The 15901-nt window shown below is 53.1% G+C and overlaps 1 protein-coding gene across 4 annotated transcripts in view; it reads right to left on the reverse strand.

Annotated features, from left to right (window-relative positions):
* TTC21A (tetratricopeptide repeat domain 21A) overlaps positions 1-15901 on the reverse strand; it is a 30841-nt gene that overhangs the window by 9598 nt on the left and 5342 nt on the right. For 2 of the 4 annotated variants that reach the window (XM_080674095.1, XM_080674094.1), the window contains exons 5-14: positions 15504-15626; positions 13494-13651; positions 10032-10116; positions 9462-9560; positions 8286-8478; positions 5854-5951; positions 5463-5663; positions 4662-4791; positions 2693-2850; positions 2273-2488 (exon numbers count right to left, since the gene is read on the reverse strand). In XM_080674095.1, coding sequence (XP_080530221.1) covers positions 2273-2488; positions 2693-2850; positions 4662-4791; positions 5463-5663; positions 5854-5951; positions 8286-8478; positions 9462-9560; positions 10032-10116; positions 13494-13651; positions 15504-15626 — 1461 coding nt within the window. The remainder of the gene's footprint in view (positions 1-2272; positions 2489-2692; positions 2851-4661; positions 4792-5462; positions 5664-5853; positions 5952-8285; positions 8479-9461; positions 9561-10031; positions 10117-13493; positions 13652-15503; positions 15627-15901) is intronic. The other 2 variants (XM_080674096.1, XM_080674097.1) reach the window with 2 other exon arrangements.

A 15901-nucleotide genomic window follows, 5' to 3' on the forward strand; every position in this document is an offset into this window, starting at 1 on the left:
CCATGGGAGACCTATGGACGCATGTCCTTGAACTTCCCTGTTTAAATGTTGTGGGATCGGGTGCATAGAGGTCTCTTCACATTTTCATTATATTTTACCCTGGATTGTTTTAACACGGATACTTTCTTTGCCCGTTTTGGTGCTTTTTGCCTTGCATTCCGTCTTCCCAGCATTTCTTTCTCAGCCTCTGCCCAGTCTCCTACTACTGTGTGCTCAATGCTTTGTGTGACATTGGTTCTCCCTTCTGTAGGGACATTGGTTAAGCCTTTAGTGGAGACCTGTTGTCTTTCTTATCCATCATCCTCTCAAATCACTTATTTTTCCTGGTTTTTCAACACTTTCCTCCAGTTAGAGAGCTTCAGCAAGGGCTAGGCTACTTCCAACTTTCTCAAGAAATCATAGTTTTATAACGACATCATTGTTTTCCGTGGTTACTCTCTTTAACTCCGCCAGCTGACTTTTCATCTCTCCCTGTTTTACTAGGACCCTTTTTTTGATCTTGTATGTTCTACTTTGAGCTCGTTTTTTTTGTTTTTTTTTTTTAAATATATATTTATTGATTTCAGAGAGGAAGGGAGAGGGAGAGAGAGAGAGCGAGAAACATCAACGATGAGAGAGAATCACTGATCGGCTGCCTCCTGCACGACCCCTACTGGGGATCAAGCCCACAACCCCAGCATGTGCCCTTGGCTGGAATCGAACCTGGGACCTTTCAGTCCGCAGGCCGATGCTCTATCCACTGAGCCAAACCGGCCAGGGCTTGAGCTCGTTTTATAAGACCCCATGTTCTTTTTCTTTTCACTGAGTGCAGAAAAGTTTTCTGGAAAAAAAAAAAATTTCTTCTATTTCTTATAGTACTCTTTCTCCTAATGTACAATCTTGTCTTTTGTCTATTTTATCCTCCCTCCTTCCCTCCGTTCATTCGGTAGCCTATAGTTGCACATTGGGCCCATTCTGATCACCCCTCGTCCTCTACGGGAACAGCCTCCTCTAACCTTGCCCTTTCTCACGAGCTGGGCTGGGAGCACCTCCCCCGCTAGCTTTCTCCCTTTGGAGGTAGCCTTTTCGAGAAGCCAGGGTCAGGATGGCACCTGCTGGCTCCCAGTGAAGGCCACAGCTCTCAGGTCTGTTATCTGGGCCGAGGGAGCTGCAAAACTGCGGCCAGGTCATTTCCCTCCTTACTTTCCTCTGGCCGCCACCCCGAAGAAGGGGCCTGGGACACAGGAAACCACCGGTATCTCAGAGGGGAGTCCTTGCTCAGTAGCCTGCCCTTCTATGGCCTGGATGTGGGTTCCTTCAGGAATGTCCCTGCTTTTCCTGCGGCTTCCCACATCCCCAGTTCAGAAAGTTTCAAGCAAAGGCCAGAACCTCAGGCCCCCGACTCACTGCACCCTGCTTCCTCTCTGTCACCCATGGTAGCTTCGGCAAGGACGGGGGTCTTGTGACCTGTTCTCCTTTATCCCGGGCCCCATCCCAGGGCCTGGCATAAAGCAGGTCCTCCATCCATAACTGAACAAATGACTGTCAACTCTTCTTAGAGGCAGCTGTCCCCTAATTTTGTTACAGATGGAGATTCCTTCTCTACTTTTAATTCTTTTTGGCAGATTTAAGGGAGGGAAGTACCGTAAACATTCCCATCTTTGCCCAGGAGGCAAATTTTAACTTTAGGAAGAAAAGTCCTCATGGACTGATTCCCCTATGCCAAGGTCATTGTAGGAGGAAGCAGGATGGCCCAGTTCTGGTGGACCATGGAGGTAGGTGGTCCTGGGGAGCAGGTGAATGGACAAGGCCAGTAAGGCCAAGGGTCACATGCAGAGTCCAGCTCCCCCAGCCCTGGCCTTGCCCCTGCCAGACCTTTGAAGGCCCCGGGGCTGCCTCACACAGGTCATACACTGCAACACTCCAGGGGACATGGTTCATAAAGATGATAGCGTGACTGGCATCCACTGGCAGGTATGCATTGCCCAATCCGCACAGCCACCTGGGGTGGGCCGGAGGGGTCTGTGTGTTCCGCCTCCCTGAGATGCTGACGGGGACCGGGACACAGGCAGGGGACAGATCAGGCAGGTCCCAGTCAGAGTGGGGCTTTATCTTGAGGGCCATGGGAGCCACTGAGGCCTTTTAGGCAGGAGAGAGCTATGCTTTCAAACGAATAAAGACTCAAATGTTAGCCTACGTCAATATTAGCCAGAATCAAAAGGCCTGGTGGCCAGGCCGACCCTGGCCTCCAGCATGCCCCAGTCCCCAGGGAGGAGAGCCTGGCCTTGCTTACCAGCTCCCCATTCATCCGGAGGGCATCTGCCAGCTCCAGTAAGATGGATACCCGCTCACTGGGCCCCACAGAAGGCCCGCGGACCTTCTTGCCTTCTTCCACCTTCAGAGCTGGTAATTTGATGATCATTTTCAGGGTCTTGATGGCTTCTGGATAGTCTCCAGACTTGTTGAGGGCCCTGGCCTTGATGAAGTGGTACAGGGGGTGGTCTCGGACCTAGAAGAGCCGAGCAGAGGGTGGGGCTCCAGCACCGCTGCTGCTCAGAGCACCCTGAGCCCACTGAGCCCGCCCCCGCCTGCGGGCCAGCGGAGGGTCCGAGGATGCAGGGAGCTCCCAGGCTTCTCTCCCAAGGCCTGTGGGGACCGCAGCCAGCGGGGCTTGGGGGTGCTGAGCAGGTGACAGGGCGCAGAGGACCCCCACCTGGAAGTTGTGGCTGACGCCCAGCTCTAAGCAGTGGGAGCACATGGCAAAGTTGCCCTGAGCCAGGTAGATCTGGGACTTGAGGAGGTGGGCGTGCACGGAGGTGGGGTCCAGCTCCAGGCAGCGCTGCACGGTGCTCTGGGCATTCTCTAGTTCCCCTAGAAATAACCAACAGACCCCTGCATCCAGGGAGCCTGGGGGCCGCCCGGACCTAGTGCGCAAAGGCAGAGTGGCCTTTACATGTCCTGCTACCCAGGAGCACCCAAGGTTGGCATTTTACCCAGTTCTGTTCCGCCTCACTCAGAGGGCTCCTCCTAAAATGAGAACGACACAGTTTTTGTGAAACTCAAACCTCAGTGTCACACCTCCCTCCTCTCTCGCACCCTCAGGGAGGCGGCTGCGTCACTGCGCTGCTCCACCTGGCAGCTCCGGGGAATACCTAAGTCCTGATGCCACACCTAAGAGCAGCATGGACCCTAATAATAACGGCAACTGGACTTGCCACAGCTCACGAAGCACCTGCTCCATGCCCAGCCCACGCAAAGCACGTCAGAAAGGCTGGCTTAGTGTTTGCCCGGCCCTGCAAGGTTGGTATCATTTTCCTTGGTTTTTAGATGGAAGACTGCGACAAAGCCAGCCTGTGAACCAGGGCCCTCCAGCTCCTGAGGCTGAGCTGCGGATGCCCTGGCACTGTGGGGCTGAGAGCCTCCCCGCGGCTGGGCTGGCCCTTTGCGGGGCAGTGGCATCCCAGGGCTGGGGTGCAGTGAGCTGGGAGGGGAGCCGGGTCCCTCAACAGCTCCTGCTCCAGGAAGAACAAACATTGAAAACACAAGCTCCAGAGGGGGTCACCAGAGCCTTGGAGCAAAACAGGCCATGGGCCAGCCAGGCCCCCCAGCAGCCAGGCCCTCCACCACATGACCTGATGGGTGGGGCACACCTGCTCCTGGGTCCCCTACTCCCTGCTCCTTCCCTGTGTGCTGCAGAAATGTCAAGGTGTCACCATGGCAACACCACCCGCTGGAGGCCTTGCTTTGGCCCTAAACGTGCTGGCAGCTGCCAGCACCCCAGGGGGAGTGCTCCTTCCCTCACCTGGTACCCAGGAGACCTTAAAGCTGTGGGCAGACCTGGTACCCAGATGAACACTGGGAGGACCGAGGATGAAGACAGGGGAGCCCTCGGCAGAGTGCAACCCACACAACACAGCGCCAGAGGACAGACAGGCACGTGGCATTCGGGATGCTTGGGAAGCCCCGAGACCACAGACGTCAGCTTGGCTCTCAGGCCGAGGGGGTGAAAGGCCGCAGGGAGAGAGAGGGAGGGGGAGAGAGGACAAGAGGGCACCCAAAAAAGGTTCTCTCCTTCTTCCCCTCTCTCTCCAGGATCTGGGCCTTGAGATGGGAGAAGGAAGCCACTCTGGCCACCCTACCTGCTTGCTGCTGTAGTTTTCTCCTAATAAAACAATGCAATGTGCTTAGCTGTCGTATCTTTACTAGAAAGCAAACTCCAGGAGGAATTTCTGCCTGTTTGAGTGCTAGGGTATCCTGGTGTCAGAGCAGGGCCTGCAGCAATGCAAGTTCAGCGACCACTGCCCGGCAGAGGCCACGCAATCAGCAAAAGGCCTGGGTGGGAGAGACCCCTGCTGGTGAGGGAGGTCAGGAAGGGTTCAGGGGATTGGAGGCTGGAAGGCAGGACTGGGCAGGCCTGGTGAGTGTGTGTGTGAGTGTGTGTGTGTGTGTGTGTGTGTGTATGTGTGTGTGTGAGTGTGTGTGTGAGTGTGTATGTATGTATGTGTGTGTGTATGTATGTGTGAGTGTGTGTGTGTGTGTGTGTGTGTGTGTGTGTAAAGCATCCCCGGCAGGGAGCCCATGGACACTAACCTGGGAGCGGAAGTCCCACCAGGTGTCTGAACAGATGCGGGGGGGTGGGGGGACGCAAGTCCCCACCTGGCCACCAGGACCCACGGGCTCACCTGAGAGATACTTGACCTGAGCCATCACATACAAGGGGCCAATCAGAGCTGGTGCTGCTTTCACGACAGGAGTCAAGATCAGAGCGACTTGCTTAAGAAGTGGAGACACGATCTGGCCTGGCGACCGGGGCTGTGGGAACGCGGGCCTGGCTGTGAGGTTTGGCCCATCCTGAGAGGAGCCTCAGAGAAAGCTCTCCCGGAAGGAACGGGACTCCACGCAGATTTATTACCCGTCTGTGCTACCTGGTGCGGAGCAGGCGCTCCAGGGACAGGGACTTTGTTTCGTCCACGCTGTGCCCCGAGTGCCTAGCTTGGTGCCGGGCACGGGGCAGAGCACTCGGTAAACAGTTGTGGGATGACTCATGACCAGGCATGAGGGATACTAGGCATGTCAGATCTGATCCTTGCCCACAAGGAATCTCAACTGGCTGGGAAAGCAGGACGGACAAGTCAAGACTAACATACTTCTTCCAAGACTTCTGGGAAAAGGGAGCGCAGTTCCTCTCTAGGATAAAGGTCGGGGCACGAGCCAGGGCCCTGCTCCTCCAGGTGAGGTTCCTGGACCAGCAGCACTGGCATCACCTGGGGGCTTGTTCCAGAGGCAGGCCTTCTGCCACCGAGTCAGTACCTGCCCTGGAATGACCCCCAGGTGATCTGCGTGCTGCACGTGCAAGTCTGAAGAGCACTGGGCTCCCCACCCAGCTGGGGCTCACGGCAGCCCGGTGACTGGCCAGGGGAGGTCCCTGCCTCTGTCCGAACCTGCACTCCAACCCCCGCCACAAAGATGCGCCTGCGTCTAACCTGCTTGGGGCAGAAGAACAGGTACTCCCTGACGATGCAGACCAGGAAGAGGGGGTCCAGCTTTTCGAAGTACTCGGGGCCCAGGGGGAGGCCCTGCATGCAGGAGAAGTGCAGCTCGGCCGCCTCCTGCAGGAGCGCCATCACCTCCTGCTCCCCCTTGTGCCTCTTGGACGCCAGAAGGGCTTGGAGGAAAACCAGCACCTGTGGAGGCAGGCCCAGGTCTTGGAACCAACGCCAGCCGGGCAGAGTTGGTAGATGAGGGTGACGCAGAGGTCCAGGCCATCTTGGCTACTCTCTACTTTGGGGTGGAGGAGTTTGGGGAGTGTGTGTGTGTGCGGGGGGGCGGGGAGACACACTCCTGGAGCAACCCATGCCCTCAGGGAGCTCTGACCTCAGACTTCCCCAGGGACTGCTGCACCTCCTTCAGGAATTCCAGCTGGTGCTCGGCCTCCTCCAGGTGGCCCTCTAGGATCTGGCCCCAGATGATCCCTGGGAATGGAACAGAACATGGATCAGCAGCCAGCTCCCAAGCACAGCCAGCAGGCCAGCAGGTCAAGGAGCGTAGTGGGGCCGCGGCAGGAAGGGTCTCAGGGTGGGGGACCTTTTCCAACATCTTCATAAACTTCAAGTGATACATGCTCATGGGAAAGAATTCAAATCCTAAGGCAAAGTAGGAAAGCCTCCCTCGTTGGTGCTCTGGCTTTAACCGTGCCTCCCTCCAGAGGTAGCTTTAGGTTATTAACGCGTACACAGCTTTCCCAGTAGGTCATACACTTCTACCCCATTCTCTTTCATGAAGATGTGATATTCCATGGTGGTTGGGACCATTTATTTAACTACTGCCCTACTGAAGGACGCCTCATCTCACATTTGGTTTGTGTTCAGTGACTAACCATTGCAGTGCTGTGGAGAGCATTTCGTGTGCGTTCCAATCCCTGAAGTAGAGGCGATGGGTCAAAGAACATGAGTATCTAAAACACTGAGAGATAAGGCCAACTTGTCCTCCACAGACATTTGAATTCATATTACTGCCAAGAATTTGAAAGTGTCCTTTCCTTTTCACCTCGCAGACACACTTTCCTCTTTGCCAGTCTAAAAAGTGAATTCTAACTGGTTTTAATTCACGTTTTTGATTATTAGGAAGAATGAACGTCTTTTCATATATTTAATGGCCTCTTCTTTTCTACTATGAATTTTTTGTTCAGAGCTTTGTCCTGTTTTTCTTTTGGGGGGATTTTTTTCTCTCTATATATTATTAATTCTCTGTAGCTAACATTTCCTATTAGTTTGCCATTTACCGTGTAACTATTTTTAGTGTCTTTTGCCATCCATGAGTTTTAAGTGTTTACACAGTCAATTCAGTAAAATATTTTCTTTACAGTTTCTGAGTTTGTGGTCATGCTTAGAATCCCCAGTGAACCCAAGTCCAATTTAATATTTATGTTTAAATACTTAATTCATTCGGAACTTATTATTGAATATGGTGTGAGGTGGAGAGTTACCTTTAGTTTTTTTCTTATTGGATAGCCAATTATCCAACTATGATCATTGGACTTGGCTTTGAAGTCTATTGGTTTGAAGTGTCATCTTTATCCTAAGACCTGTTTCTATCCCATTTTATCTGTTTATTCCAGTATTGGCCTCAAGATGGTTTAACTACTGCTGTTTTGTGGTATGTTTTGAATTTGGGAGGACAAATCCCTTCTGTTTCTACTATTCTTCTTTTGATGTTTTTTGGCCATTTTGGTGTATTTATTCCTGTCTTCCTAATCACCATCCTGGTTTTCAATGGTATCTGTCCCGCTATTTGGCTCATCTATGGAATTTTTTACTTTGTAATCACATTTTTAATTTTTAACAACTCTCTTTTGTCCCCTGTATTTGTTCAAAGTAGCATATTCTTTACTTATTGACATCATAGCCTCTGGAGCCAGCCGACGCTGGAGGTGTTTTGCTGGGGAACGTCTTCTCTGTATCGGCCATGACCTTCCATGCCCCGCTCGGCCCCTCATTCAAAATGCCAAAGATTTACAAAAGGACCCCGTGGTTGGCAAATTGCGGCTCGCGAGCCACATGTGGCTCTTTGGCCCCTTGAGTGTGGCTCTTCCACAAAATACCACGGCCGGGGCGAGTCTATTTTGAAGAAGTGGCGTTAGAGGAAGTTTAAGTTTAAAAAATGTGGCTCTCAAAAGAGATTTCAATCGTTGTCCTGTTGGTATTTGGCTCTGTTGACTAATGAGTTTGCCGACCACTGGCTAGGCTAATCCGTACTAGCAGCTGGGCAGATTTCCCAAGTTGTTAAGGTTACTCATTTTCCGGGCCAGATAAGATGGTGACGCCGGGATGCATGCGAGTGGGCCTGGCCTGGGCTGGAGCCCGTGGGACTGTCCCGTGGACTTCCCTCCTGGCCCACCGCTGGGGCTCTCCCTTGAATGAGGAAGTAGGGAAGGAGTCAGCCTGGTGGAGGAACATTCGAGGGGATTTTGCCCATGTGCACAGCAGCCACGTCTTGTCGTCCTGCATGTCCCTGTGGTGGTGGGAAGCCACCCAGGGCTCTGCTTCCTCCAGAGCCTCCTGATTCTGTCTCTGGTCGCCAGTGTTGCTTTGAATACACTTTTGAGAATTCCTGTGCCTCTCCTGTGTGAGTTTTTCTATGCTTGTAGATTCATGGAAAAGCACCCTGCCATACAATGCACCCCCAAACTCACACACCCTCTGGGGACAATGCTCCCCCACCCTTCTCTTTTGGACCCAGGAAGGCCACCCTGCTTGGCTCCCAACACCTGCCCTTCCAACGCCCCACCCTACCCAGCCCGCAAAGACCTGTCAAGGCGGCCACACTGTTCTCGTCCACTTTCATGGCCTCCGAGTACCAAATCGATGCCTCTTTCACTTGGTCCTGCAGGATGAAGAGATAGCCCAGCTCTATGGCCAGGTGCGTGTAGGTGGGGGCGGCCAGAAAGGTACGTTCGATGAAGCTGCACACGAGCTGTAGAATCATCTGGTGCCTCCCACACTGCAAGGAAGGGACACACAGGGATGGGGAGACCAGTCAGCCCAGCGGGTCTGACAAGGCCACATCAGAATTGGGCGACATTTTAACAGGCCTAGGAGGGGGTGCTCAGGAGAGCCTCAGAGGCACCCTCTGTCCAGGCAGCTGGGTCTGTGTCGCTGATCAGCTCCCAAAGAACCTCCCACTGGCCACATCTGCCTCTGGCCAGAGGGACCCATCCCCTGTCTGGCCGCAATAACTGGTCCAACAAATCACCATGAGGTTGTTCAGAAACTGAAGCTAGGTGAGAGAGGTTCTTGTGCCCCGCTGATGGGAAGTGACCCCAAAGGCTGCGAGCAGCCACATTCCCTGCCATGTGTGGAGTCTACAGAGAGACTCGGCACAGACGTGGAGGGAGAGATAGTCTCCCAGTGGCATTTGACCCCACGGTTCTGTCCCCTGAGGCCCGAGAGCTACCCCTGCTCTTACAGCAAGTCCTTCTAGTAAATTCTACTTTGGGGCTGATGGGGCTGACAGAGGCAGATGGTTTGGCGGCCTGGCCTGTTCTCGCCTTGCCTGATGTCAGAGAGGCCTCCTAGATGGGCCAGCCTTCCCAGGTCGCTTCCACAGAAGGAATATGGGAGTTGGGTGCCCGGTACCCTGAGGCCAGAGCTGGGCATGGCTCTGCTGTGCAACAGCCATACTACCACCCTCTTTCCTGAAAAGAGGCGCCACCTATTCTGAAAGTGCTGCCTGACCACATCTCCCTGATCTTCTTAGCATCTCTGAGGGGCACCTGGGCCAAGGAGACAGAGCCCGCATGACCCAGGTGTTGGCCAGAGGCAGGTAGGGGCCACAGGGCGTGGGCCATCAGCCCGAGAGGCCAACTTTGAACCAGAAAGAGGAGAGGTGGAGTACACAGGGATCTTCCAGGGGGACCAGAGCCCTCCCCCCCTAAGGGACACAGTGAGAAGCAGTGGTTCAGAGCCAGGAAAGCACCTTCTTACCAGTCTGCTAACCACAGTAATTTTTTTAAGATGGAGGCTTGGATTTTGGGGTTCTCTTGTCTCTAGTGCCTTAATCAGATTTCTAACGTGATCGGCAGCCTGCAGGGACAAAACAGACAACGGCAGAGGCAATGTGTCCAACGGGAGGTGGGCAGAGGTTCTCCACCCTGGCTGCGCATTGCCATCAGCTGGGGAACCTTACAAACACCCACCCCTGAGTGCCAGCCCCAGAGACCCAGACGTGACCGGATGTGGGGCCCAGATATTGGCATTGCTTCAGAGCCTCATAGGTGGAGCTTTCAGGAACATTGTCCATCGAAGAGCTGGCACTTCCCCTTGAGTGTGTGAAGAGAAGCTGCCCTTTCACACCCACCCAGGCAGAGCCTGGAGCCAGCTGTCACTGTGCCCACACTGCAGGGCACCGGGCCAGCAGCAGACTGCCTGGCAGGGAGGAGGGAGCCAAGATCCAGGGAGCATCCGCCAAAGCCTTGGGGTTGGAGGCGCTATGAGGGGTTCCTCCACGGCTGTGTTTGTTTCAAGGCTCAACGTCTGCGTCTTGAAAGAACTTACTGTGGTCATGTTCCCTTCTCTTGCAAGCTCATGCACAGCTAGAATTTGGTAGGCATCGATATTTCTTTTATCTTTTTCTAGGATTCTGAAAGAGGAAGAGGAGCCACATGAATGGAGAGTATTCCTAGGCAAGGCGAGGATGGTGTAGCAGCGGCAACTCCTGGTTGTCTTCCAATATCCATTCTCCCATCTTTTAATACTAGAACTTCCAAACTGGTGGGGCACATGGCTACCCAGAACAGAAACTACACTTCCCAGCCTCCCTCTGCAGCTTAGGTGTGGCCATGTGATTAAGTTCTAGCCAATAGGATATACACTAAGGCAGGGGTCCTCAAACTTTTTAAACAGGGGGCCAGTTCACAGTCCCTCAGACCGTTGGAGGGCCGGACTATAGTTTAAAAAAAAAAACTATGAACAAATTCCTATGCGCACTGCGGGCCGGATAAATGTCCTCGGCGGGCCGCATGTGGCCCACGGGCCATAGTTTGAGGACACCTGCTTACAGCATGCCTTCCAGTTCTTCCTTTTCCTCCTTCCTGCTGGCTGGCACGTGGGCCATGTGAGCCACATCCTAGGGATGGTAGAGCAGCGAGACAGAAGGGGCTTGAACCACCAGTCCAACTTTTTCCCAAGAGAGGAACAACCTTTAAGGTTATTTAGGTCACGTATTTGGGGGTGTCTTTGTGAGAGAAGCCTATTCATATCCCAACGAACACAGACATGACCATGGTACCAGGGTGTGGGGCGGGGAAGGAGGTGCACGCAGCTGAGAGATGGAAAGGGCACTTTGGTTTCCATCCTCTGCCGTTGTGAAGGCTGTTTCTGGTCATTTTACAGACTTTACAATAGTCCGTTTCTTTATAGGAAACTTCCTATTTGTTCAGTCTAGTCAGGGAATGGCCTTCTGTTTAATTAGGGTTACTCTAATTAACATGTAAAATTCCAACACAATTAGCCACAGTCCACATTCAAGGAGTTCTAACCATTTACAATGATTGTGAACCTCACACATTTGGGGGGAAAAACACCACTTTTAAATGATTTACGAACTAAAGAATCAGCATGGATATCAGTTCTTAGGACCAAATGATAAAAAATCTGTAGCTACTACTAAAATGGCCAGCCATGGAATGAAATGGTTATATTCTAAAAGACGATTGAGGATGGATGAGCCAGACATTCAACTCAAGAGTTAGAAAAAACACACACACAAACAAACCCAACAGAATATCTCTAAAGGAAGCTGTTGGGAGGAAATAATAAAGAACAGAAATTAATAAACTAGAAAACAGACATAATAGCATCAACGAAACTCCAAGCTGGTTCTTTCATAAGACAGATAAGAGAGACAAATGATTTTAACACTGCTGAAGAAAAGTAAGAGAGGAGGGAAAAAAATAAATATTAGGTATGACCAAAGCAACACATCCAGAAACAGCAGAGATTTAAAAGTGGGGGAATTCCATGAACACACCCATCGTGGGCAAAGCTTTGGGGAGGAAAGTGTCAAGGTGTGAGGCACAACCCCCTGGCTCCAGACTCTGTGTCCCTGTGTGTGGGGGCAGCAGGACTTGGGCGAGGGTGGCCACATGTACCCATGGCTGTGACCTTTTCAGCCAGGTGCTTCTAGATAGCCTGTGGGTCCCAGGTCTGAGGCTCCAGAGCAAGCTCCTGACCCAGCTCCTGCCAAGGACACTGGCCAGGTATCAACCGAGAGAGGGACACTGGCGGGGGGGGGGGGGGCGGGGGGCACAGAGTCACTGCACCTGTGGGGCCCTGTAGGCTGAGCAGGGTGGGGTCACTTTCTTTTTTTAAAAAATATATTTTTGCTGATTTCAGAGAGGAAGAGAGAGGGAGAGATAGAAACATCAATGATGAGAGAATCATGGATTGGCTGCCTCCTGCACACCCCCACACTGGGGATCCAGCCTGCAACCTGGGCATGTACCCTGACCGGGAATTGAACCATGACCTCCTGGTTCATAGGTCAATGCTCAACCACTGGACCACGCCCGCGGGGGGATCACTTTCTATTTCTACCAGCCCCCCTCTCTCTGAGCCGGCAGTTCCACTCATCTCCAGAGGAATTACCATCTCTTCACAGCGAAGGGAGAGGTTTGTTTGTGTGTTGTTTTCTTCACAACTGTGCTGTGCATTATCACAGAACTTATTAACAATTCATAGTAATGACTTGGTCATTTAGGAAAAAAAATACAAGATCCACAAACTCTTTTTAGGGAGAAAATTAGTATCATACATTTTAGCATTACTTGATACAAACAGTTAAAGCCTGAGAGTTAAAAAGACAAGCTTCAGCTATCTAGAAAACACCATCCTCAAAAAAACTCCCATCAGACATCCCTCCCCTGAAGCTGTCTTTATCTCTCTTCACAGGGAAAGTGCTTCCGGACACCCCGCACTTGGCCTTGAGCTTCCACAGTCCCAGTAACTCCTGAAATCTCCGCTGTTTTGAGGACCTGCCCAGCCCCAGACTAAAAGTCTTCTCTCAGTCATCAGTGACCTTTTGCCCCTAAAGTTTATTTTATTTTTTAACATTTAAGGAACCATATTCTTTATTTCTTTTTTGAAATATACTTTTTTCATTGATTTCACAGAGGAAGGGAGAGAGAGATAGAAACATCAATGATGAGAGAGAATCATGGATTGGCTGCCTCCTGCACACCCCCTACTGGGGGGAAAAGGTGGGGACTGAGCCTGCAATCTGGGCATGTGCCCCTGGCCTGAATCGAACCTGGGACCCTTTAGTCCGCAGGCCAGCGCTCTATCCACTGAGCCAACCCGGCTAAAGCAGTGGTCGGCAAACTCATTAGTCAACAGAGCCAAATATCAACAGTACAATGATTGAAATTTCTTTTGAGAGCCAAATTTTTTAAACCTAAACTATATAGGTAGGTACCTTGTCATTAACTTAATTAGGGTACTCCTAAGCTGGCCTTTGCTAAAAACTCAAGGGGCCAAAGAGCCGCATGTGGCACATGTGACTCGCGAGCCACGGTTTGCCGACCACTGGGCTAGGACACCCCTAAAGCTTTTATTAAAATAAATCATATCCATATTTAAAAAAAATTAAATAGCACAGCCGTCCTTAGTCCCCTACCCCAACTCCTCAGCAGCGACTGCTTTCGCCCGGTAACTCTTGCTGCTTTGGGTTCTACGGGCAGTTCCCTCCATCTTTCCTCTAAACGACACGCTCATACCTCTTGGGATGCCTGTTTCTGATTCCCCTGCAGGTCGCTGCCGGCTTCCTGCCGAAGCAGGTAGTTGTCCACCATCTCCTCCCCCTCATGATAAGATGCTATCGGTACTCACGACTCCTCCCGTGACAATTTTTACTTTTGTCTTGTTCCACCAAACACACAGTATCTCCCACCTCCCCACCTTGCACGATGGGAGCATATTAGGGGCATGGTCGCCCCTCACCCCTCGCCCCTCACCCCTCACCTGTGTCCTGTTTCCACCGTCTGCTCCCAGTCCTGCCGAGCCAAGAACAGCTTCATCTTGAGGACCCAGGCGGGCAGGAAGCTCTCCGAGACCACGGTGATCTGGTTCACCACCTCTAGGGCCCCCGAGTAGTTCTGCTGGGTCATGTGGTACATTGCCTGCAGGAGCCCAAGAGCCTCCATCAGTGCCCACGGAGGGTGGTGGAGATGCACGTATCTCCACAGGTCAAGAGCAGAGGTGGACACCTGGGCACCCAGCGGCCAGTCCAGGTCCACCACAGTCCTGGGTTCCAGGATGGGCGAGGCAGGGGCTTCAGAGAGAGAGAGAGAGCTGAGCCCTGAGCAGGCCTGGGCTTCTCGGAGGCCATGCGAGGGCTGCCCCCTAGGGACAGAGCTGGGGTTGCGGGCACTTGCCAATTCTAGAACCCGCCCATGCATTTCCCATCTGCTTTCCTGAAGCTTGTCACTGAACACTGCCCCCTGGGGCCCAGGACAGCAAGTTGGTGTCACTTAGGGTTTGAGAGCAACCTCCTCTACAGCAAGGTCGTGGGGCTAATTCTCTGTCACGGCCACTGGGCTGGGCGGGCCAGTGCCAGCCACCAGGTTCTCCGGGTGAGTCTGCCCCAGGGGTGCCTGCGGGGTAGAGGGCAAAGACTTGAACCCGCACCCTGAAAAGCCTGCGAGGATGCTTATGTTGGACCTGCAGCAACCTTCCACGGAGGGGACTATTCTCAACGAAAACTCACAAATAAACGTGCCACTGCAGCACTTTTTCCAAGTCTGCAGCTGGAAACAGCCTCGATACCCACACAGGAGCGCGGGTTGGCAAGTTACGGTGGGCGCCATTCAGTGGGGGGCTGGCTCTAGGCAGCCATTCCAAATGACGTTTGCTGGTTACATCTCACACGAGGGAAGGAACCCAAATGGTAAGATGCCCCACGGTGACGACTATACTGAATAACCACACGAACCCCCTCCCTACGGTGGGGGCCGTGTGTGATCCCCTCAGGTCCAGGAGAGCTGGCAGCTGGTGGCTCTCAGGGGAGCCCTCCTCCTGGGATCGCCCTTGACTGAAGGGAGCTGCCTGGTGCCAGGTCATACCCTTCCCCAGGGGCGGCCCACACCCAGCATCTTGTCAGTGGGGGGGGGGGGGGGGGCAGTGAAGGGCCATCCCGGCTCCACCGTTCCAAGCAGAGTGGGCCGAGACCTTCGCTGTGTCGGCTGTACCACCCAGCATCTCCCTCTGCCCAGTCCCACTTCTTTCCCCTTCCCCACAGGTGTTGGTCCCAAGGATGCTCCCCGAGAAGGCCCCTGTGTGATAGTCCCCATGAAAAGCAGCCCGCGCAACACCCCGAGGCCACGCAACACCCCGAGGCCACGCGCCGAAGGAAGACAGGGAGGCACTGCCCTGGAGAGTTGATGTGAGTTGTCTTGGAGTGGGAGGGCTCAGGGTGTCATTTTCCTTCATTTTTTGACTTTTTTTAGACTTCCGCTTTTGAATGAGTGCATATGCATTTTGTAAGAAAGGGACATACAAACAGAAGAGGATAAAGGGGTAGTTTTTCTCTTAGACTGATTTAGTGCGGGTCACATAAGGAACAAGGAACTTAAGATCAGAAAATACAAAAACACAAAACATACCTCCCTTCACTGACAGCCAACTAAGTGAACTGAACAGGTGGGAGGAGAAAAGGTGAAATGAGGAGTGTGCACGAGAGATGCGGCGAAAAGGGGCGGTGAGCGAAACCAAAAGGCAGACACAGAAAGCCTGGAAAGGCTAGGGCAGGACAGACCCGAGGAGGAGACCCTGAAGACGCCATGCAGAATGAGACAGACACTCAGACTGAGCAGGAAGGAGGTGGGAACTGGGGTGGCTCCTGGGCTGCTATGTGACCCTGACCCTGTCTGCTCCTCATCCTGGAGACTGAGGGTCGGGGCTGAGGTCGCCTGGGGGGTCGCGGGCTCCAAAGGCCGGGTCAGGGCTACCCCCTCCCTCCTCCCCTCTGCCCACCTTTCCCAGCAGCCCCAGCACATCTTTGGTGTCCTGAACTCCTTGTTCCAGGTACTTGATGGATTTCTTCACCGTGTGGGGCTTGTCTGAGGTGAGGTCCACCCAGCCTCTCAGCACATAGCCCTGCGATAAGAACAAGAGGAACGATGAGGTCTCTGGTCCTGCAGAGCCTAGAGTCAGCCCGTGTCTCCTGCCTCACGTCCCACCAGGGGTCACTGCACACCGGAGGCCCTGCCAGGCACAACTGCATTCAGATCCCGGGGCAGCCCCGTTCCCTCTCACGGCCAGGCCTTCCGTCGTCCCTACTGTCCCTTTGCCTGCAACGCCCTGCTCAGCACATGTCCCCCAAACCAAAACATCTCCCCCGATTAACTACCACTGGTCTTTCAAACTCAGTC

This window comes from Plecotus auritus, assembly GCF_963455305.1.
Source record: "Plecotus auritus genome assembly, chromosome: 6".
Taxonomy (NCBI): Eukaryota; Metazoa; Chordata; class Mammalia; order Chiroptera; family Vespertilionidae; genus Plecotus; species Plecotus auritus.